This window comes from Eublepharis macularius, chromosome 1 (genome assembly GCF_028583425.1).
Source record: "Eublepharis macularius isolate TG4126 chromosome 1, MPM_Emac_v1.0, whole genome shotgun sequence".
NCBI lineage: Eukaryota > Metazoa > Chordata > Lepidosauria > Squamata > Eublepharidae > Eublepharis > Eublepharis macularius.
The window spans coordinates 76,351,867-76,374,948 of record NC_072790.1 but is presented as its reverse complement, the minus strand read 5'-3'; the positions used below and the strand labels follow the sequence as shown (position 1 = coordinate 76,374,948).

The 23,082-nt window shown below is 43.4% G+C and overlaps 1 protein-coding gene across 1 annotated transcript in view; it reads right to left on the bottom strand.

Annotated features, from left to right (window-relative positions):
* The window catches only part of MEI4 (meiotic double-stranded break formation protein 4), an 82,130-nt gene that overhangs the window by 24,618 nt on the left and 34,430 nt on the right, over positions 1-23,082 (bottom strand). The window contains exon 4 of the mRNA XM_054971374.1: positions 21,388-21,519. Within this exon, the coding sequence (XP_054827349.1) occupies positions 21,388-21,519 (132 nt within the window). The remainder of the gene's footprint in view (positions 1-21,387; positions 21,520-23,082) is intronic.

The following is a 23,082-nucleotide window of genomic DNA, read 5'->3' as shown; positions in this document are numbered from 1 at the left end:
GAGGCAAATAACACCCCCTTTGCCACTTGGGCTAGGAAAATGGCATGGGGGGGGAGCATGAGCCCCTCCTTCTTCCATGCCATGGTGGAACTCACTGCTACAAAAATGGGAGTGTGTCTCTAGAGCAGTCTTGGAGACATACTCTCATCTCATTCTGCCCTAATATTCCAAAGTGTAACTGGAATAATGTTAACACGTTATCATAAGTTATATGTCCGGTTTGTAAGGGTATATGCAGTTAATAAATATTGCTATTGGTTTCAATACAAATGCTGCTTTCCATGAGTTGAAAGATGCTTCCATTGGGTTTCTGTACATTCCCACCTCCCAATATTGGCCATCACTTTGCACCCTGTGCTGTTTTTCATGCCCCTGGCCCTCCAGAAGTAGAAACTGAGAGCCAAGCTACAAGTGACGAATTACACTTGCCTGGCAAGTGAACAGACTCACGTGTATTCCTCCCTGTTCACTTGCCATTCACTTGCTCTCCACTTGATCAATGGCAAGTGAACAGGGAGCAATACACGTGAGTCTGTTCACTTGCCAGGCAAGTGTAATTCGTCACTTGTAGATTGGCTCTGAGGGAGGAGTTCAGCAGGCTGCAGCAAGAAGCAGGAAGTGAGGAAGTCCTCTCTGTGAACTTTTCTCCACTTTGCACTGTATTAGTGTTACAGATATGGCTAGAACTATAGGGGGATAACTGCTGTATTTGATCAAGAAAATCATAGCAGACATGCTTGCACACAGAAAAAGGGCTAGCCCTGGACACATAATTAGACAAGCCACGCAGGGAGTCTAGAGGCCTAGAATAGAACAACCTTGGAGAGGACATGAAACAGAAGGGTAACAGTTGTAAGGCCTTGTGTAGATTAGAAGAGTCATCTAACACGTATCAATAGATACATGTTGAGGCCCAGGTGCAGTGTGCTTCTGAGAATGACAAGAATGTCTAACTTCACAGAAGTAATTATTCAAGGATCGATGTATTGGTTGAGGGCCAAAAGATATTCATATATATGAGAAACTTGTAATAATTAATTTTTCATAGTCTTTGTTAAGATAAAATGCAGCAAGAATAAACTAACACTTTTTATATACTTTAAGATGTTTCAAATATAAATAACCTTATCTGGTGTTTGACATTATAAGATAATCAGTTAGCAAAGAATGTGAGGCCTTTGAAGCAGGACAGTTAGTTATTGTTAGGAGATGGTTTAAATATAAATACATATACAAATAAATATGAGGACTAGAATTGATCAGGAGCCTCTTCCTAGAAGTGGCTCCTTGCCTGCGACCTGCATATTTTTGTTTAAGATACTTTTTTGGACTCAAGTAATTGCTTTCCTTTAAGGAGCTATGTAGTTGTAATGGATGGTATGATTTTCTGTTGATTGAGCAAATATTAAGAATGTTGAATAATCTTTTTTTAATTAATAAAGGCTTAGAATTCTGGAATAGTATTACTTGTTTACTATACAAGTAACAAACAAAATGTTGTTTGTGGTGAAACTCTTGACAGGAGTTAAGTGTTTTGATATAGGAAAGCCCCCTATATGTTTCTTAAGTGCATGTCTATATCTGAATCAGGTCTGACCAGAGTAATCCAGAACATTAGGAACAACCCATTATTTTAATATATATATTTAAACATTAGAAGGGGGTGGGGGAAAATACTCCTTAGAGTCTCTGACAAACTTCTATATTCTCAAAGGTGTCCATGTTATCCTTAATCCATTTTATTAACCTAAAGCACACATAGTTGAATCTTGTCAACACCTGCTGAGGCATTCATTCTGTATTAGCTGAGCCATCTGGGACTGTGCCATAGCTACTTACTTCACTTATAAAGTTCATCTAAACTGGCCACAGTAGGAGCTGAGGAAAAGGGTGAGGGGAGATAGATTCAGGTTAAGAGTTTGTGAGGGTGCCCAAATGAAGCATCATATTCTGAGGAACAGGGCGGTAAGGGATGTAAGGAGCCAAGGTGAATTAAGCATCTCAGCAAACTAAGCAACAGAATTAGAAGTCCAGGGCTGTACAGTACTTCTCCTTCCCCACTACATTTTTATTTTTAAATTTCACTTAACTGCACAGTTTTTTAAAATAAAGACATTTAACCTTTTTAGTAAGAAGTCTTAACAACAGTCCATATATGAGCCTAGCAAGCCAATAAGTATGCATGGTGTTGCTTAGAATATCACATATATGACTGTCAGGGTTGAGTCATGGGACTAGCCGCATATAAAGCATGTGTACTACCACTGAGCTACAATGCCACTCTGTATCTGCTAACAATACTTCTTAGTCAATAGCATCATTCAAAAACTGAAGAATAAATAAGATTGTATAAAACCCCCACTATGAACATAGTATGTTTTTCTTGCCTGTTCAGTGAATCATTAACCAGTGAAAAACAGAATTAAGACTACATCCTCAATGTTAACAGAGATAAATTGGCTTGCATAAAGATTAAAGAAATAAAATGTAGTCTAATTAGCACATCAGTTCTATGTAACTTTTCTGTGAAGGTGTCATGGAATTCTTTAGAGGCTGACAGCAAAGGAAAGACAAATAATTTTTTCCCCTTTACATACACTTTTAAAAGTAATATACAAGTGGCTGTGAGATAAAATTGCAGACTGGTTCACAATCAACTCTTTCTATTATCACAAAGTGTAATCTAAAATTTTACAAAATATTAAATTCATGACTGAGAATGGATGTTTCAATTTTTTATTAATTTCATCCATGTCTGAGATCATAAAGGCAGGTCAAACATTAGAACCTGCGTATCTTATATATGTAAGTCTATCTGTTTCTGAAATCTGTAATTTTTTTCTCATGTGTTCTTTTAATCTAGGTTCTTGGGACATAACCTAGAAAACAGTATTTTAGCTGCAATTAACAAAATAATTGTAAACAGTTTGTCACTTAATATTTAAGCTGGTAGTATACCCAATAAAACAGATTTTTTCCAGACTCTATTATTACATAAAATTGTGTTTATGACCTTGTCCCAATATCCTGATTCTAAAACCAGCATATATTGTTATCTTTAGTTCATATTAACTAAGAGGGAATAATTTTATATATAATGTACTCCAGCTACAAGAGGAGATGATAATCCATACTATATTTGAATCATGCCTGACAAATGACCAATTAATCAACTGACTATTTTTCCACAGGGAGACTCAGAATATGTTAACTACAACACCTCATATCCTAACTCAAGATTTGGTGTTTTTGGAGCACTGCCATTTCTTCTGTAGTTTTAAAGAATTAACCCTTCCCAAATATAATTATGTAGTAATTTCTGCCAGCTGAATAAGGTTGCCAGCCTCCAGGTGGGGCCTGGCAATCTCCTAGAATTACAACTGATTTCCAGGTGACGAGATCAGTTCCCCTGGACAAAACAACTGCTTTGTAAGGTAGACTCTATGGCATTATAGATTGCTGAGGCTCCTCCCTTACCCAAACCCCACCCTCCCCATGCTCCACATCCAAATCTTTGGCAATTTCTCAACCTGGAGCTAGCAACCATAATTAAGTGTAGTTTTAGAAGGTGGGTATACAACTGAACAAATAAAATCTGGGCACATTAGTTTTGATTGTTTAGGCCTTTCTCAAACAGGACAGTTTGTTTCCCCAGCATTCTAAATCAATTTTAATTCTGTCTACCACGAAAGCATAATTGTTCTGAAACAGCTCATTCAGGTCTTTTTACAACTATTACTTGTAAACAGTAACATAGAGCTACAACTTTAAATTCTGTATAGACCCTTCAGCCAGGGTCAAATTTTATATTCAAACACAATACAATCACTTCTTTTAATTGCATAAAAGGCACTAAAACATTGACAGAAATCATGCCATAAGCACATATAGGAATATTACTTCGCTTTCCTGTTATACTTTGTTCTGATTGCCATTTTTCACTGGTATTCAGTAGACACGGGCATGAATCGAAATACGAAGCAAATTTTGTCACGAAACGGGCCCTTTTGTGTGTTGCAAAGCAGCATTTGTGGGACTGCGGTTATCATGAAATTATCATGAAATTCACGACTTTTTGCCCTGTTTCTTTAGCTTCGTGAACTATTCGTAATTGCAGACAGGCTGGCGCCAATCCATTGATTCCCTAGGCAACAATGGGTCTAGACCTTTTGTTGCCATTGGAAACCTCAATCATAGCCCACTTACCCTTGATTGGCAGCTCTCCTAGCCATCTGGAGAGCTTCCATTCTGCCCTATACTGCCAGGAGCTGGAGGGTGGGGTCAATCCCCTAGGCAACCAAGGAGGTGGGCCTTCTGTAGCCATGGGCACACCAATCTCACCCCTCCAAATCCTGTTAGGCAGGTCTGTCGGCCAACCACAGACCTCTTGTTCTACTCTGTCAGCGTTTTTTATAAAAGGAACCTCTCTCTGCCTCATGTTTCAGTCCCAGTAGATAGAAGGAGAGGGAGGAGGACCTGTTGCTGGGATTGGAGTGGGAGAGTGTGTGGAAGGATTTGGGACTTTGCTTTTGGCTGCTGCTGCTTTAAAGAGACTGAAAGAAGCCTCTTATTTCCAGCTCTTGGCCTTGCTGTGGGAAGGTCTTTGGGTGAGGGTGCCTTTTTTCCTCTACCCCACCCCAGCCTAGTCTCAGGCCTTAGCCTGGCTCTGGGGCCTAGGCTGAGCCTCCCCCTTTTTTATTTGCTTGTCTTTGTTGAAACTAACAAATCGTTTCGGCAAACATGTCAATTTCATGACATTTTATAATTGGCGATTTGTGGATAGCGACAAAACATGAAACTCTCATTTCGTTTTTTTTTCCATTTTGTGCCCATGTCTAGTCTTCAGCGTATTCTAAACTTTGGCTTAAGACTTTAAATGCAAAAGTTGATTAAAGTAGTCTATACCAGACAACAGGAGCAAGAGTTGCAGTGATTGGGAATGAGTTTCTATTCCCTTCACTGGATCTTATACAGGAGGATTTGAGTCCAGTGGCACCTTAGAGACTAATAAGATTTTCAGAGTGTAAGCTTTCGCGAGTCAGAGCTCCCTTCTTCAGACACAGATACTGACTCTCAAAAGCTTTCACCCTGAAAATCTTATTGGTCTCTAAGGTGCCACTGGACTTAAATCCTGCTGTTCTGCTGCAGACCAACACGGCTACCCATCTAAAATGATAGATCTTATGCAGGAGATGTTCCCAGAGAGCACTCTCCACTGTAAAGATGCAAAATCAAGTTATTAAAGATTATTTTTTATTTCACTTAGTTCTACATGTACTAATATTAAGCACAAATAAGCACATAGAAAAAGATGAAACGCTTAATGTATTCCAAAACTAAGATTTTAAAATCAATATTACAGGTGCATTGACTATTATTCCATTTGATCTGTCCTTTCTATTTCTTCTACAGATTTCTTAATGTTTTCAGCTACCAGTTCACTTCATTGCTGTTAAAATTATGTTATTTTTAGTACCAAAACCCAAATTGAAATACAGTTAATTCATACATTATAAACTATTTGTTTTAATTATGAACACAGCAAGTCTAAATATAGTATTTGCTTAATAGCGCATGTTTGTTATAAAATAGTGGTTTTAAAGGACAGAAGTTTAAGATGATGTTTCTCATTTATCTTTAAATAGTTATATTCCAAAAAAGCCCATCAATTGCAAATAGTAATATTTAGTATTTATTAAAGTGCATGTTTAAAGTTCTGTGTAAAAAACACAGCAACTGCAACATCAGCAGGCATCCTGTAATATAATTCCTAACATTTCAGAATGATTAATATATTGTAACATTAAAGTCTTCAAAACAACTAGTCTTGCATTTTAGAGCGACAAAAATAACTGCTAGTAAATTTATTCATGAAACTCATCTTAGAAACTTCTTTTAAATAACCTCCAAAAAAGTCTGACAAAGTTAATTCAATTGTCTTTTTGAATGTGCAATAGAATGTAGATGAAAAAATTGTATGTTAATTTAGTACAACTATCATAAAAGCTTAAGCACCTGCTACACACATGTGGTCCCAATTAGAGATGGGCACGAACAGAAAAAAAACCAGGGCAACAGCAGGAGTTCAGACAGAGTTCAGACAATTCCTGCCTAAGTTGCCAAGATAATTGACTGCAGGTGCCAGACTATTTGGCTTGACGGACAGCAACGAACGAGGTCTGCAACGACCACCTGTTCTTTAGAATGGGACCTCACGAACCGCTTGTTCACGAACAGCAGATTGGGTTGTTTGTGGCTTTTTTTTGTTTGTATAGCTGTTCATGTCCATCTCTAGTCCCAATCCAAATCAGGTCATATGCTTGGGAATTTTCCCATAATATAATGTGCAATTGTGTGGACCCAGGGAGGGAATTAGGAATGTGTGTATGTTAAAAGGTGCAGTTCAGTATACCTTGGCCAAAATATATATTAAATAAAGACTTTATCAGTGTTTTAGAGATATATTTGGGAGTCCTAAATAAAATCCGGGTCCTGACTGGTATACCTTACCAGTCACACATCACACCTGTCCTGCGCCAGCTGCACCGGCTTCTGGTTGAATTCCGAATCAGGTTCAAAGTGCTGGTTCTTACCTTTAAAGCCCTGAGTGGGTTGGGACCGGCATATCTTCGGGACCGCCTCTCCCTGTACGTTCCCCGGAGATCGCTCCGATCAGCGAATAAATATTTACTTGTGGTCCCCGGCCCTAAGGAAGCCCGCCTCGCTTCAACCAGGGCCAGGGCCTTTTCAGTCCTGGCCCCAGCCTGGTGGAACGCTCTGTCAATGGAAACCCGGGCCCAGCGGGACATATTATCGTTCCGCCGGGCCTGTAAGACAGAGCTGTTCCACCAGGCGTTTGGTGATTGAAGGGGGCGGTGCCATGTCGGCCTCCCACCTTTGGGGTGGGGAAGGTTCTCCCCACCACTGCACCTTGTTAATTTGTTTTATTATTTGTATATTGATTTTAGTTTTTGTTTTTATCGATTTTAATTGTTCACCGCCCAGAGCCCCTGGGGATGGGCGGTATATAAATTGAATAAATAAATAAATAAATATTGGGTTTACCATTATTGCCATTCCCAAATGAACCTGAAATTATTGGGGTTCAATTGGGAATGGCAGCACTGGCATTTTAAAGATCACTGGCTTGTTCTCCCCCTTGCACACACACACACACACTATTCTCGAAGCTACAGGAAGGAGGGGGAGTGCAACAGAAGGGAGACTGAAGCAACTTTCACTGGCAAATAGGAAATCTTAGAAATCTTAGAGTCTGGCGATCACAGTTATTCTCTCATGGGGTTGCCTTTTTCAAATTCTTTCTGACAATAGGGTATAAATGCAGGCCTGAGCTTCAGCAGGACTCCATTACAGTCTGAGGTTGCTGGAGTGTGCCTCTGCTGCTCCTCTGATTAGATTCTGCTGCCTGCTATCTGCTCTGCACTTGCCTGCCTGGAGGAGACGTGCAGGAGGTCATCAGATTGAGGACTTGGTTTGAGATTTCCAACTTCGTTGTTCTAAAAGTTTTAAAATTTACCTGGTTTGGGGATGGGGGTGGCATGCTGAGTAATGGTAGGGTAGGGAAGGGACTATACTTTGGGAAGGAAAAACAGGTTTTACTTACCATAACTGTTGTTCATCTAGGTCTTCCGTGCAGGCACACATGGGACTGCGCACGCGCAGGCCTGCCGATACCGGAGATTTTTATAGCTCAAAACCACTAGGGGGCGCTCCCGCCTCTCAGCGTGCATGCGCGGCCGCTTTCCCGCCGAAACGGCTCCTAAGAGGCGGAGCGCCCCACACATACCCTCAGTTCCTCTTTCGCCGCCCCCTGCAAGGTAAGTACCAAGAGAGTCAGCGGGGAAGGAGGGAGGGCATGTGTGCCTGCACGGAAGACCTAGATGAACAACAGTTATGGTAAGTAAAACCTGTTTTTCATCTACGGTCTTCCTGTGCAGTCCCACATGGGAAGATTACAAAGCTAAATACCTGGGTGGAGGTGACGCCAAAGCATCACTCAAAGATGGAGTGCAGAACTGCTGTGCCCACCGCTGTCTCTTTCCTATCTAGGATGTCCAGCGCGTAATGCTTCACAAAAGTATCCGCCGAGGCCCACGTCGCCACTCTGCAGATGTCGTGGAGTGGAACACCCCGGAGGAGAGCCGCCGCCGACGCCTGGGACCTGGTGGAATGGGCATGCACTTCCAAAGGACAAGGTAAGTTAGCAACAGTATAACACGTCATTATAGTCTGGACCACCCATCTAGAAATAGACTGAGACGAGGCCCGTCTACCCTTTTTCTGTCCCGCAAAGCAAACAAATAAATTAGAATCAAGCCTAAACGGCTTCACCCTATCCAAATAGAATAGAACAGCCCTGCGGACATCCAGGGAATGAAGGGCCTTCTCCGCCTCTGAAACTGGGGCTGGGAAGAAAACTGGCAGAACTAGCTCTTGAGACAAATGAAAAAGTGACACCACTTTAGGTAAAAACTCAACCTTCGTACGAAGAACAACCTTCTCAGGATGAAATTTTAAGTAAGGGGGCTCGCAAGATAACGCAGCCAACTCCCCCACCCTCCTGGCCGAAGTAGCTGCAACAAGAAAGGCCACCTTCATGGACAAAAAGCGGAGTGGACAGGAAGCCAAGGGTTCAAACGGCTTGGACATTAAACGAGTCAGGACCAAGGGCAACGACCACTGTGGAACCAGGGCCCGAACAGGGGGAAACAAATTATTCAACCCTCGCAAAAACAATTTAGCAGAATAGTGGGAAAAAACAGATTTCCTGTCAATTGGAGGGTGAAAGGCAGAAACAGCTGCCAGATAAATCTTAACCGAAGAGTTGGCCAAACCCTTCTGTTTAACCTCCCACAAAAATTCCAAAACGTCAGAAAGGGATGACTGAAAAGGGTCCAACTCCCTATGCCTACACCACACAGAGAATTTATCCCACTTAAGGGCATAAGACTGCCTGGTAGACAAGCGTCTAGCATTTAACAGAACATTAGTCACAGCCTCGGAGAAGGTACTTCCGGTTTGATCAACCAAGCAGTCAGTCTGAGTCTCCCGATGTCGTGGTGAAGAACCCCCCCCCCCCCCGCAGGTCAGGAGGTCGGGAACCACCGGGAGACAAATTGACTGAGTCTGAAGACTCAGGAGGGAGTGGAACCAGGGCTGTCTCGGCCAATAAGGGGCCACCAGGATGACTGACGCCCCGTCCCTCCGGATCTTGCTGAGGACCCGTACCAGAAGCGGGAACGGAGGAAAGGCATAACACAGGGGACCCGACCAGTTTAACTGAAACGCGTCCCCACTTGATCCTGGGCCTACTCCTCCTCTGGAACAGTAAGCTAGAGACTTGCGATTTTGTACTGTCGCAAACAGGTCCAGTTCCGGATTCCCCCACTCCGAAAAGATAGGGGCGAGATATTCGTCTCGGAGGGACCATTCGTGGTTCTCTCTGTGGAGTCTGCTTAGGTGGTCCGCCATGGTGTTCTCCACCCCCGGGATGTGAACTGCGTGCAGCCACACTGCGTGATCTATGGCCCACTTCCAGAGCCTCACCGCCTCTGTGCAGAGGGCTACAGACGCCGTGCCACCTTGCTTGTTGATACAAAACATCGCCGTCGTGTTGTCTGTCAGGACTTGGACGGACCTGTTCCGCACGACATCTGAGAAGGAGATTAGCGCATACAAAACTGCCCTCAATTCAAGAACATTAATATGTTCATTACATTCAGACTCAGACCATAACCCATGGGCATAAGACCCTGCACAGTGTGCTCCCCAACCGAACAAGGAAGCATCCGAAGTAACCGACACATGAGTTCGATGAAAACCAAACTCCACCCCTTTAAAGAGATTAGTATCATCCAACCACCATTCCAGAGAGGACACCACCCCCCTGGGAACTGATAGTCTCATGTTCTGAGAATCACGGCCTGGTGAAAACACCGAAGTGAACCATAACTGAAGAGGCCGCATAAATAATCTGGCCAATGGAACCACCGCGGTAGTAGAGGCCATACAACCTAGCAGCGTCTGAATAAAACGAACAGATTGAAAACGACACCTCTTAAGGGTCAAAATAAGCCTTTTGATCTTAGACGCACGATCCACAGGCAAAAAACCTGCGTTCTTAACACCATCTAAAACCACACCTATAAACTGGATGGAGCGCACAGGGGTCAATTTCGATTTCTTCTGATTAACAAAAAGCCCCAAACGCAGACATAAGTCCAACGTGAGAGACACTTGGTCAGACACGGCCTGTGCAGAGTCACCAACCAATAGCCAATCATCCAAATACGGAAAAATTTGGCAGCCCTGGAGGCGTAAGTGGGCCACCACCACTGCTATGCATTTAGTAAATACCCTAGGAGCAGTGGCCAGTCCAAAGGGCAAGACATTGTACTGAAAGACTCGGTGGCCATAGACAAAACGTAAAAATTTTCTGTGTTCAGGGAAAATAGAAATATGAAAGTATGCGTCCTTCAAATCCAGGACCGCAAACCAAGATTGCGGGGGCAACAAGGTCAACACCAGTTGTAAAGTAACCATCTTAAATTTACGGACTCGTATAAATTTGTTCAAGCCCCTGAGATCCAGGATAGGCCGTAGCCCACCATCCTTCTTTTCTACGAGGATCAGGTTGGAATAGAATCCCAAACCAGCAGAGGCAACTGGAACCTTCTCTATAGCCCCTTTCTGCAGGAGGGCTGTAAGCTCCCCCAAAATCTCAGAACGAGGAGAGTCAGAAGAAAACACAGGGAGACGTAAATATGGTAAACCAATAAACTCAACTTTATAACCAAACTGGATAATAGACAAAACCCAAACGTCAGAACAAATTGAAGACCATGCATTCAAGAAAGCACTAAGCCTGTCCCCAAACGTGGGGTCAGGTCCCTGTGATAGTCAGAATTGCTTATGCAATTGGTCCTGGTCCTTAGCCTGATGCTGTTGAGAGCCAGGCTTGGGACGTTGGCCCTGCCTCCGTCTAGGGAAGGCGGTTTGCGGGCTCTGGTAGCTCCTGCGAGGCTGATAAGCATACCCTTGATAGGGCTGGTAGCGGTGTTGTCTGCCACGCTGAAAGGAACGATAGTAGGGACGAGAAGACTGCTGCGAAGTTTGGTGCAGAACCCCATACGAACGGGCTGTCAGACGGTCGGTCCTCTTCTTAGAGAGGAATTTGTCAGTCTTTTCCGAAAACAGGGTGGTGCCCTCGAAAGGTAAGTCCTCAACCCTGTTTCTCGTCTCCACAAGAAGGGCAGTTGTGCGAAGCCAGGCATATCTGCGCAAAACAACAGACGACAGAAGCGACCTGGCTGAAGTATCCGCCATACTCCTACCAGCATTAATCTGGTGGCGGGATAAGCGGACAGCTTCCTCTTGTATAACCCGAAGTAAGGTGAGTTGATCTTCGGGAACCTTTGGAAGAAAAGATGCCACTTTCTTCCATAAGAAGAGTTGGTATGCCGCCATCATCGCGGTATAATTTGCCACCTTGATGCCAAACGTCGCCGAAGTGTACAACTTCCTGCCGATGGCATCAATCTTTCTGCTGTCCTTATCAGACGGAGTTGACATAGAACCTTGGCGAGGCCGAGCTTGCATCTCCTCCGTGACAAGTGAAGACGGAGGAGGATGGACCGCTAGGAATGGATGAGCATCGTCCTTGGTCCTATAAAGGCTCTCAACTTTACGATTGGTGGCCGTAGCAGATGCAGGACGAGACTGCAGCTTCTTCCAAAGGTCAGCAAAACCTTCAATAAGGGGAAAGGCAATTGAAGGTGTCGATCCAGAATAGATATGTTGTAATATCTTATCGGTGAACTTAGACTCAGTGGAAGTCACTTCAAGGTCCAAGGCTTTAGCCATTCTCTGGAGCAGTTCATTATAGGCCCGAAAATCATCGGTAGGCGAAGCCTCATCAGATGGTCCAATCTCTCTTTCAGGTGACTCCGACAAAGGAGAATCAGTATAGCGGGCCCGGATCCGAGGAGACATCACCTCCGATGGGTGACGGGACGGATCATAGCCAGTATCGGAACCGACACGAAATGAAGGAGACAAGGAAGCACCTCTGTAAAGCCGGTCAGAACAGTACGAGCTCTCTCTACTAAAATAGTGAGGAACAGGTTCGTCCCGACACCGACTATCCCTAGATCGGCTCCGATAGGACCGAGGTGAGCCCCGATGGTCAGAGTGACGGGTAGACCGACTCCGCCGACTCCTAACCGAATGAACCGAGCCCGATTCATAAGAAGCCGATCGAGGCCGACCCGATGGTGTAGGGGGTTTCTCAAGAAGTATGACATCCTCCTCCTGAGTCTCCCGGTCTGGAGGAGGCTTAGATAACGGACGACCAGCCGCTGCAGCATCCTTCTCCATCTGGGCAGTGGTGGGGTCGATCGGAACCGACGCGGTAGTAGTAATCAGGCTCTCCAAAACTGCCTTATCGTGTTTGTCGGAGCGCTTATGCTTTTTCTTTTTCTTCTCAGGACCGGAGCCCGCCTTCGATCTTACAATCGGGTCCGAAGTAGCCGGATCTGAAGGGGCCGAAGGAGCCGGAGGGGTAGACCTCAGAACCGAAGGGGTCGAACTTCTACGGACTCCATGAACCGGGGAAGCCCGAGCAGCCGAAGAGGTCGAAGGAGGTCGACTTCCAGAAGGTCTCGGAACCGAGACGATCGGTTCCGACGAACTCCGAACCGGGGCGACCCTCCCGGATCTCGACTCCGACCGGCTGGGGGACGGTTGAGAACGAGGAGTCCTGGAACCCGGAGCCTCCGAAGGAGGACGAGACGGTGCAGACGGAGCAGATGAAGATTTCGGTGGGGGATCTTCGACAGACATCGCGCGCTGCCAGAGGGAGGCATGCAATCGATCCGCCCGCTCCGCCCTGGCCTTAGAGGTAAACGCGCGGCAATGTTTGCACGCTTGAGTGTTGTGCGTTTCCCCAAGGCAGTATAAACACACAGAGTGACCATCCGACCTTGTCATCTTGCGATTGCAGGTCTCACAACGTTTGAACAGGGCCATCTCAGACATTGCGAACGAAGAAAGCTATAAACCTCAATGATCGGCGGCGAAAGAGAAACTGAGGGTATGTGTGGGGCGCTCCGCCTCTTAGGAGCCGTTTCGGCGGGAAAGCGGCCGCGCATGCGCGCTGAGAGGCGGGAGTGCCCCCTAGTGGTTTTGAGCTATAAAAATCTCCGGTATCGGCAGGCCTGCGCGTGCGCAGTCCCATGTGGGACTGCACAGGAAGACCGTAGATGAACTTTTGTTGTGGAGTATGGGTAGACTGGTTTATTATTTGTATTATGGTGTTTTGGTTTTCTTCTATGTTCTAAGTTTTTGTTGCCCTGGTATGTATTTGCAAGTGAGTGTCTTTGGTTTTATTTATTCTCATTACATTTTCTTTGGTTTTGTTGTAATAGTTTGAAAGGTTTGATTTGTGGTTTTCTATTGGATTATTTGCTGCACTTTACTTTTTAAAGAGTTATTGAATGGGGGAGTGTTTGCTTGCTGTGTTGCTTGCTTGTTGGTTTAGAAGAGTTTTGTAATGCTCTTGTTGGTTCTAATAAATTGAATTGTTCTTTCTTGTTAGGTTTCAATAAGGTTTAAAACAGACGAGTAGAGGTGGGCACAGTCCGCAAAACACACCTAAATTTTATTTTATTTTTAAATTTACTTTGCATTTCTATTCCACCCTCCCCAAGAAGAGCTCAGGGCAGATTACAACAAGTTAAAAACACATTAAAATTTTAATTTATACAATATAAAAACAATCAACGTTTAAAAACATTTGACATGGTCCAGCATGGTTTGTGGTTTGCGAACATGCAGCTCATGGGACTCACGTTTTTCATGAACTTTGGTCCGTTTGGGCCAGTCCGTGAGTTTAGACATCCTGGCGCTGATCTATCAATTCCCTAGGCAATTGAATGGACGTTTGCAGACCTTCTGCAGTCCTGGGAACACACCAATCCTAGCCCTTAAAAACTTGATATGCAGTTCTGGCTGCCAACCAGAGAGCTCCCATCCTTCTCTATGCGAGCAAGGAGCAAGAATTAATTCCCTAGGCAATGGCTGGGAAGGTGTCTGTGTGGTGAGTGAGGGGGCTCTTCCCCCACCCTTTTCTGTTTGATTTTGCTTCACTGCAACTTTTTGGTGCTGCAAATGGTGCTGGCATTTGTGACTACTAGTATCTACTGTAAGTTTCCTGGAGGCAGCCACTTTGGGGGTCTGTAACTTGGACCTCTGAAATGCAATCTTGGCCAAACTTGGAGGGTGGCTGGAGGAGACCCCACTGAAGCCTCCCCGTGAGTTTGGCATCTTTGAGTATGAAAGGGATGGTTCTAGGGCCCCCAGAAGTGATGGACCATGGATCAATGAACCGGTCCGTGAATGGGGTGGGTCTGTGAAAAGTTCATGGTCCGTGGTCTGTGAAATGCGACTGACCATGGTCCGATGGTCCGTGGGGTTTTTCCAGTCTGCGGCTACCTCTACAGATGAGGGATTTTAAAAATCGCAAAATAATTCTCAACTTAGGACACAGAGTTTTGCCATAGGCATTTGTAAGGTAACTAAGAATAGGCCCAGTATCGTTGTTTTAAAATTAAGTAGGCTGCAGTGCTGACCTCACTTTGGACTTCAATGAACTCAGGTCAGTTGGTTCAGAAAAATAATGTTTTAGGCTGACCTTTTCATCTTCTGGGTTTTGCTGTTAGTGTAGTCATAAATCATAATATTAACTAAATAAGCCTTTTTAAATGAGTTCATATTTCCATCTCCAGGCTGCAGCCACAAAACAACTAACCAGCTTTTAGAATAGAAAGACAGAATCTGTTTTAAAAAAACCTTTTGTTTCAAGGCCAGTTGTTGTTTCTTTTACAAACCAAAGTAATGGGGGAGAGGGTGAAAAAACTGCTAGTGTTGTTAGCCAGTGTAGTGCAGCTCAGCTAACTTACTGTATTAAAGTAGTAAGACTTTCGGAAAACAGAACAAGTGATAGCAGAGGAATCCAGCAATACCCAGGGGAAAGGCAAGGCAGAAGAGCAACAGGGTGGAGGAGAGAGGAGGACTGTGGTTTTCCCTCCACCTGTGCAGAGGCCTGTCCCACATGTCTGGCTCCTCCTCCTTCATTAAAGCCGCTGCTGGAGTGCTGCGTGCAGAGGTGCCTGCAAGTACTGGCACTGGGCAGGGATCTGCTGCTGAGGCTGCCCCTTCTCCAGCTGCAGTCACTCAGCAGCAGCAGAAGCAGCAGCCTGATGTCTTTTGGGGTGAGCCTGGGGGATGAAAGTCTTTCTGCTCCTGAGTTCACCTAATAGACCCACAGGATGCTGGAGGAATTGGAGAAGAAACTTGGCAAACCCCTTTCTCTGGTTCTTCCAGAATACAATATCAGGCTTTCCAAGGAGAGGTTGAAGGTGGAGCAAGAGAAAGAGATGAAAGTGAGACACAGGGTGCTGCCATCTCAACTCTTTCTCCTTTGACATCTCTTTCTCCTCCCCCCCCCCGCCCCCGAGACAGTGTGTCTGACCCAAGCACCATGCTGGGGGTGCCTGCAGGTTATAGTCAGCATGAGTGCCCCTATACCTCTGCCATCTGGATTCACAGAGGATGTATGATTGCTGCAATGCACAGTCACTGTGTAAAGCCAGGATCAGCTGAGGGAAAGACCTGGCTGATCTCTTGATTACCAGCCTCAGGAACCATTGAAGAAGTACCATCACAACTACTACCAGCAAAGCAAGAGGGCGTCATTCCACAACCCCGCATCACTGCCCTCCACAGGTCTCCAGTAGGGAAGGGATGCCAAGCATGTCTGATGGAGGTGCTTCGTGGGAGTGGCGGGAGGACTACAGAAGACATAGGTCATTCACCTCACTGACAAGATGATTGCTCTAGATGAACAGCCCTTTTCCATAGTCAAGACACAAGGGTCTGCAGCCTGCTACTACATATCTGTCCTTGATACAAGGCCTTCCTTGTAAGGACACTGATAATACTAACTTACTGTGTGAGTGCGTTGCTTGCCATTGCCAAGTCTGGCAACTATACTTGTTCTGGGTTGGTTCAGCTGGTTTGATGTTGGTTCTGTTATGTTACAACATTTGCCCTGGTTTCTGCCTTGCTTTGTGAGTGACAATGGTTGGGCTTGTTCCCTTGCTTCAGTTGGTTCTGCTGGGAAACTTCTTTGGCATTGGTTCTTTTGGGATTCCTTGTTTGACACTGATTCTGTTGGGCTTTGTTGGCTCTGTTTCCCAGGATGCTTGTAGCCACTGGTGTGTTTGGCTAAGGCATCTGTGCCCTGCAGAAGGTCTTGCATTCCCTTCTCCCCATGAGATATAATGGAGAGTAGTTGGACACTATGTTCAGGGAACCACAGAATTGGACCCATTGATCAGAAAGTTGGGGAGGGGCAGTCTGTAGTAGAAAAGCAGGTTCCCTACAAATTTAGTGTAGAAAAACAGCTCCTTCAGCTCCCAGAAAGATTCCCCCATAGGGAATAACGAAGCTGAATATACTTGGATTTCTTTAAAAAAAAAAACAATTTAGAATACTAAACAAAATATTGGGAATACTAATATTTAAAGGATGTCTAATACCCAAATCAGAAATATACTTTTTTTTAATGTGTACCCTATATGTAGTTATCCCTTCACACAACTCCCTAATAGCAGGGCTGGATTTAACAGGACCCCTAAACTGTTAAATGAGTCTGTTAATGAAAGACCTATTACATCCAATGTGGACAGTGCAATTCTCTCCAAGACTTCATCTTTTTAAATGCTCTTTTTAAATTTTGACATGTTTTAATGTTCTCCACCTTGGGGCCCTGAGTTGGGTCAAAAAACAGTATAGTAATGTTTTAAATGAATAAATAAATATGCTTCTTCTCCCTCAATCAGGTATTCTCCCACACCACAGCTTCAAATCACTGCCCTAATAGGGAGACAGTTCTTTTTATTTAAAAAAAGATATACAGCTGTGTGCCATGAGTAGACTGATGGCTGCCCAACCACAGAGCTTCAAACAATCTAATACTCTTATATAAAATATCAAACTACCTCACACTGGAACCTTACTTGGACTGCAATAATAACTTTCTGAACTCAATCTGATAGAAAAGGACCTAAACCACTGAAGCCCTAATATCCACTCCATACTTTAAACATATAGAGACTTTTTAGCAGAACCGTGTCATCCACCGAGTCAAAATCAGCTGATAGATATTAAAAGGGAGTTATTATCCTTGTCAGTTAACAATCTGAGATCCTGCACCAGAGCAACACAAGCCATATCTGTGTCATAGCCAGGGCCAATTATGGAGAAGTATTAAGGGGAAATGAGGCATCCAAAAGTTGCTTTGCCACCATACAACAAATTACTTTCTCTACAAATAGCAGATTTGAAGCAAGCCTATAGTTGGCTAAAAGTCCTTCACCTAAAGATTATTTCTTAAGTGGGGGACTTCTAACAGCCTCCGTAAACACTGTTCCTTACCACCCTAACTTCTGTTCCGTTGGACAGCTCTATCTGTGCAAAACTCCTACATGGGCAATGTGCATTGATAGCCTCCCTAAAAGTTCCTGTTTGCAAATTAGTCAATTCAACATGAAGCACATCAAAAGTTCTTCAAGCTGCATTTAACTATATATCTAATTTGCAATTGGTCTCTTTATGCAGATATTTATATCTGAAAATTGGAACTATTTATACGGAGGTAAGTTTTTTTCATGATCCTTGGGTGATCCCTACCTCCTCCATCAGGACAGAAGCACACACTTCATCTCTGCAGTACTGGCAATGGATCAGAGGGACAGGCAAGGCAGGTGAATGACTTGCTGCTACCAAAGTGACGGGAAAGCACTGGCCACTGGGAGGCTGGGAATGGACACTGTCATCAACCCTGCAACTGAGGCGCCAAAGTGTGGACAGTTAGCCAAGCCAAGCACAGGCTGAAGCAGTGCGAGCAGGGGGAAAGGGCCAGATCTGGTGACTCTGCCACCAAGGCAGCAAACCTGTGAGTGGCTGAGAGAGTAAAGGGAGGAGTTGCAGGAGTCAACGAGATTGGAGGGCGGAGGCATGCCTTCTCCAGTGAAGAGCATTTCTTTAATCCGGCTGAACCATAGATAAAAACAGAGTTTCTTAGAGAAACATTGTTTTGATAGCACCATGCTCACAAAATGAGATAATGCCACTCACCACACTGAACAGCAGAAGAGGACAGTGTCCTTGTCTTCTGGAAGTGCTGGGGAATGAATACATGAAACATGCATTAACTAACTCATAGCACCTAAATCAGACAATGGGCTTCTTGCATTCCTAAATTATGGCAAGGGGAGTCTTGGGCATGTTGAATTATCAGCAGAGGACTGAATAACTGATAATTTGCTAGTATATGCTACGGTGTGTGTGTGTGGGGGGGACACACTCAAAATGAACAACCCACCCAGTGTTGCACTGAAGTTATCAAGAAGGTATGAACAAGTAGAAGTGTAAAGAACTGGGGCTGAGCTCAGTAGGAGAGGTAAACACTCAAATGCCCTATCAGTTTCAGCTAAGCAGCAAGTCCTCCAAAGTGGGATAAAATTGAAAAGGTGCTTTTCTTCGCTCTTCCTCTGCTATACTACACTGCTAAGATTAACCAGTCTGTATGCAAGAAGTATTAAAGAACAGTACAGCTTTTCTTTACCCTTTGCATGCTGCCAGCCGATGGGATATCATGCTAGAAAGAGACTTGAAGGTGTACCCTACATAAGATAAAATGCAATGGACGTGTGGGAAAACCTTTACACTCTGGAACAGAAAGTAACATCCCTACAACATATCATTCTATAATTATTAATAAATAGAGATAAATCTTCTATTCATCCCACTCTCTTCAATCTTTTCTTCAATACCCCCCATTGCTTCTTTTGTTGTTAGAGGAAAGTATCTGAGCTTTATGACTGAGTGTTATCCTCAGTTTTTCCGTTTATGAAAGCATAAAAGAAAGCATCCATTTCCTGGCTGCACAGGACTGTTTCTAATCCCTCTTTTTTTTCCTGGGGTGGTGTGAAGCCATGTCTTTATATGAACAATGAAGCTGTAAGAACAATTTATCATCTTCCTATGCTAGCTAGTAAGTAACATTATTTTGTAGTTTTTTCTTGCAATCTGTAGACGTCACCTGCAGACAAACTAGTTTTTGGCCAGCAAGGTTCAAATGACTTCTGAGACTTGTACAGTATTTCAAATAAGAAACTTGTTTCTGTCTTTGCTTTATGTGAAAGCCAAAAACCAAAATGAAATTCTACCTATATAAATTCCTCAACAGGCAAGGTATTATTATGGTAGAATACACATTGATTCCACTTCATTTCTATTTTTCATCAATACAATAAAATGCAATTCAGGGATAAAGACAAACATAAATACAAAGTTGTAATGCACAAGTGGAAAAAGGTTACCCATTGTTACAAGTTATGAGCAATAGGTACACAAAGCAGACTGAGAGAACAAGAAGGCATGGACACAAAGTATTCAAGAGAATACAAAATGCACTTATTGCAGTTCTCACAATATTGTGAAAACAACATCTACACGGGAGAAATTTCTTTGTGCAGCATAACAGTCATCCATATTTTACTTACTTTAGCTTTTAGATATGGTTCAAGTATTGCAACATGAATGTAAAAGGAAGGCTTTTACTCTTTTGCAAGTGTTGCTCTAGTCTTGAACCCACTGAAATCTGTTGATTCATACTGGTGTAATTCTGTATAGGATTGCACTGTTAAACACCTTCCCACCTGTTTCCTTTTTTGCATGATCCAATTTGTAATATCAAATTTTAATCTTCCCTCCATTGAGATTAAAAACCAATATTTTAAACATTTTGACTACATTTAAGAAACTGTAAAATCACTTCCCCTTGCAAGTGCTTAAAGTGAAGTTTCAAGACAAGAACATCTGCTGCATAAATGTTATTATGATTATAATGTTATTATAATTATTACACCTAAATCACAAATATGATGGAAGTAAATTACATACAAATTGTAAGGTACAAGTGGGGGACCCCCAAGGACTTGCAGGGTGACTCATTTTCCCTCCACCCACCATGTCCTCTTTCTCTTCCTGTCCTCCACAGCCTCTCCTCCTTTTCCTGCTTCCTTCTCTCCTTCCCACCTACCTTTGTCTACCCTCCCTCTTCACCTCCCCCCGGCAGCCTCTCCCCTATGGTCCAGTTGAATGGTGGGAAACCTACAAGGACTTATGGGGGACAGGTACTTCACTTTTCCCTGTATCCCCCCTCCCCTAAACACTATTTTCTCTTTCCCTCCTCCATAAGCTCACCTTTCCCTGCATCCTTCTCTCCTTCAAACCCACTAAATAACTTACCTTTTATTTGCCTCCCCTATCTTCATCTATATTTATTAATTTACTTCATTTATATACTGCCTTTCTCTCCAATGGATGATAGGTCTAGCCCTAATGAGTCCTCTCTCAGAGGCTCAAACATCCCCGGACTCTGCCCCCTCCCCCTGTCTTTTCCTGACAGAAACTAAGCCTGGAATACTGGCTAATGGTAGCCTAGCAACTGCCACTGAGGGCATCTGGGTAAAGCTATAGGAGCTCTTTTTATCATTTTGGTTTCTTTTTTAAAAAAAACATTGTTTTCCTTTTAAGATTTCAGATTTTTTTCTGCAAACCTGGGGCATTTTTCAGGTGTGTAGTAAGATCTGTCTTGCCCATTCATGGCTCCAGCCTCTGGATTTAAGTATCCTCAGATCTGTGCCACTTGGCTATTAGTATATAAGATGCCTAGAAAAACCCTGAGAACTACTTGAATACATGTTTTTAAATAGATAAATTTAATGGTGGAAGCAAAGCTCCTAAACTTTCAGTGACATTCCCCTAAAACTTGCCACCTTTAAAAACCAATATGGTGTTTTCTACATGAGTGGCTATTTTAAAACAAGCTAAAATCCAGTACAAAAGATTTCAGTTTCTTGAATTCTACATTCACAGTTTTCCATTTTTTTAAATGAACACAACACATGGCTCAGTTTATGTCCTATGCACAGCAATGTAAGTATACAGCCTTTGTGCAAATGTGAAGTTCAGCATTCTACCATCCGTAAAGGCAGCCAACCATGTTTGGTAACACAGGGTAATCCCACATGTGGGCAAGCATGCACAAAAGAGGGAAGGAAGGGAGCATCAAGGGCTATAGAACATTTGAACACACTTTGAAATTACAAGTGAAAGCCAACATACACTGAAGGTTTTAGTAATGTTATACTTCAACAATGATAGTTTTCAGGTGTCAAGGTGAATTCTTTAACATTTAAACTTCATGACAGCATGAAATCTCTCACACAATACTACCTTGTTCATATGCTGCAACTCCTCAGCAAATCGACTGACTTCTCTGAAAAGCAAGGATATAGTAGAGTTCCTTAATGTGCTGCATTTACCTAGCGACACAAGGGCATGGGATATTGAATCTTGCACCTGAAACTGAATAAAAATATTCGTAAGGTTCAACTTGTTGACGTCTGAACAGAACAAAAACCTCTAAAAATTTATTGAAATATTTGGAGCACCCACTGCAGATGCACAAGTAGAGGCTGAACAAGAGCGGTCTCTTGGCATTCGGACACAGTAGATTCAGATGTAACAACAAATCATGTTTGGTAAGACATCAATAGGCTTAGTGTTTGCAAGCAAGTTACTTTATCTTATGGCAAACCACAGCGTGCGATTCCATTCAATCCAACAAAATAGTCTGCACATGAAAATCTGTTTTGACATTATGGCAACTCACTGTTTTATTGATTTACTTATTTAAGACATTTCTATGTTGTCAACTCCAGGTTGTGAAATTTAGGGTGGGGACTGGGAAGGGATGGGTTTGGGTAGCAGAGGGACCTCAGGGGGTATAATTCCATAGAGTCCACCCTCGAAGAGCAGACATTTTGTCCTGTTGAACTGAAATCTATTTTAGGAATGATCTTGAGTCTGATTAAGGAGTGAATGAAGAGAGTTTATTCAGGAACCACAACTTTGATAGAAAACAGAATAGATACTAACTACCTTACTAAACTGGGAGAGAGGGACTTCAGGGAAGAAGCAGGAAGTAGCTTAAGAATACCAAGGACAGAAGGATCCCATCCTGCTATCTAACTGTCAGACCTGCTGCCCCCTGCAGGTATTCTGGAGTGGTAATCATGGGATTCATTAGTAGAGTTTCAAGTCTCACTAGGGATCCCATTCCCCCGCTGGGGGCAGTAGATCCCCCACTCCCAACCTCCACCACCACTTACCTGGCCATAAGGGAGAAAAGGCACAGGGAACAGGCCCAGGAAGCAAGTAACCTCCTGGGCAAGCACACAGTGCTCCTACTGGGCACGACTATGTCACTTCCTTAAGTGATGTTATCGCACCCGGCAGCAGGTATGCTCCCATGCTTCGCAGGGGTCAATTATGGCCTCCAATGGGCTGAATTGGCCCTGCACAAAGCACCGGACCATGCCTGCTGCTGGTGCAATGACATCACTTCCTGGAAATCTTTACTCAGTCTCAGAATGACCATATACTTCCCATGCTAGAAGAATGCATAATTACAGTTGAACATATCAGTTTGTGCTGAACAATGATTTTTTTAAAAAAATAAGCTTTATGTTAGTAGTACTTTAGTAGCACCATCAGGTTCTTCTGATCTCCATGAATTTTATACTTTCAAATATTTTTTCAGACTATACGAACTAACTCCTAAGATGCTAAGAAAAACAAGCTTAGTATACTTTGAGTAAGTTCTGAACATTCAAATGGATAACCTCTAACTACTAAACTGATTCTTACAGAGCTGCTCTTTATAAACTGTATCAATACTGACTGCTGCTTTCCTGCACCTCCCAGTATAGCTGTGGCAGAAACTTACATGGTTCTAGTGGGTGATGAGGACAGTCTGCACACTTAGAATTGAGTTAAGGTCTGCTGTAATAGCTAAAACCTGCTACTTAATTTTGAGGAACAAATTTATGGCTTCTCAACGAGACAAAGTCCCACAGTTTTAAAGTG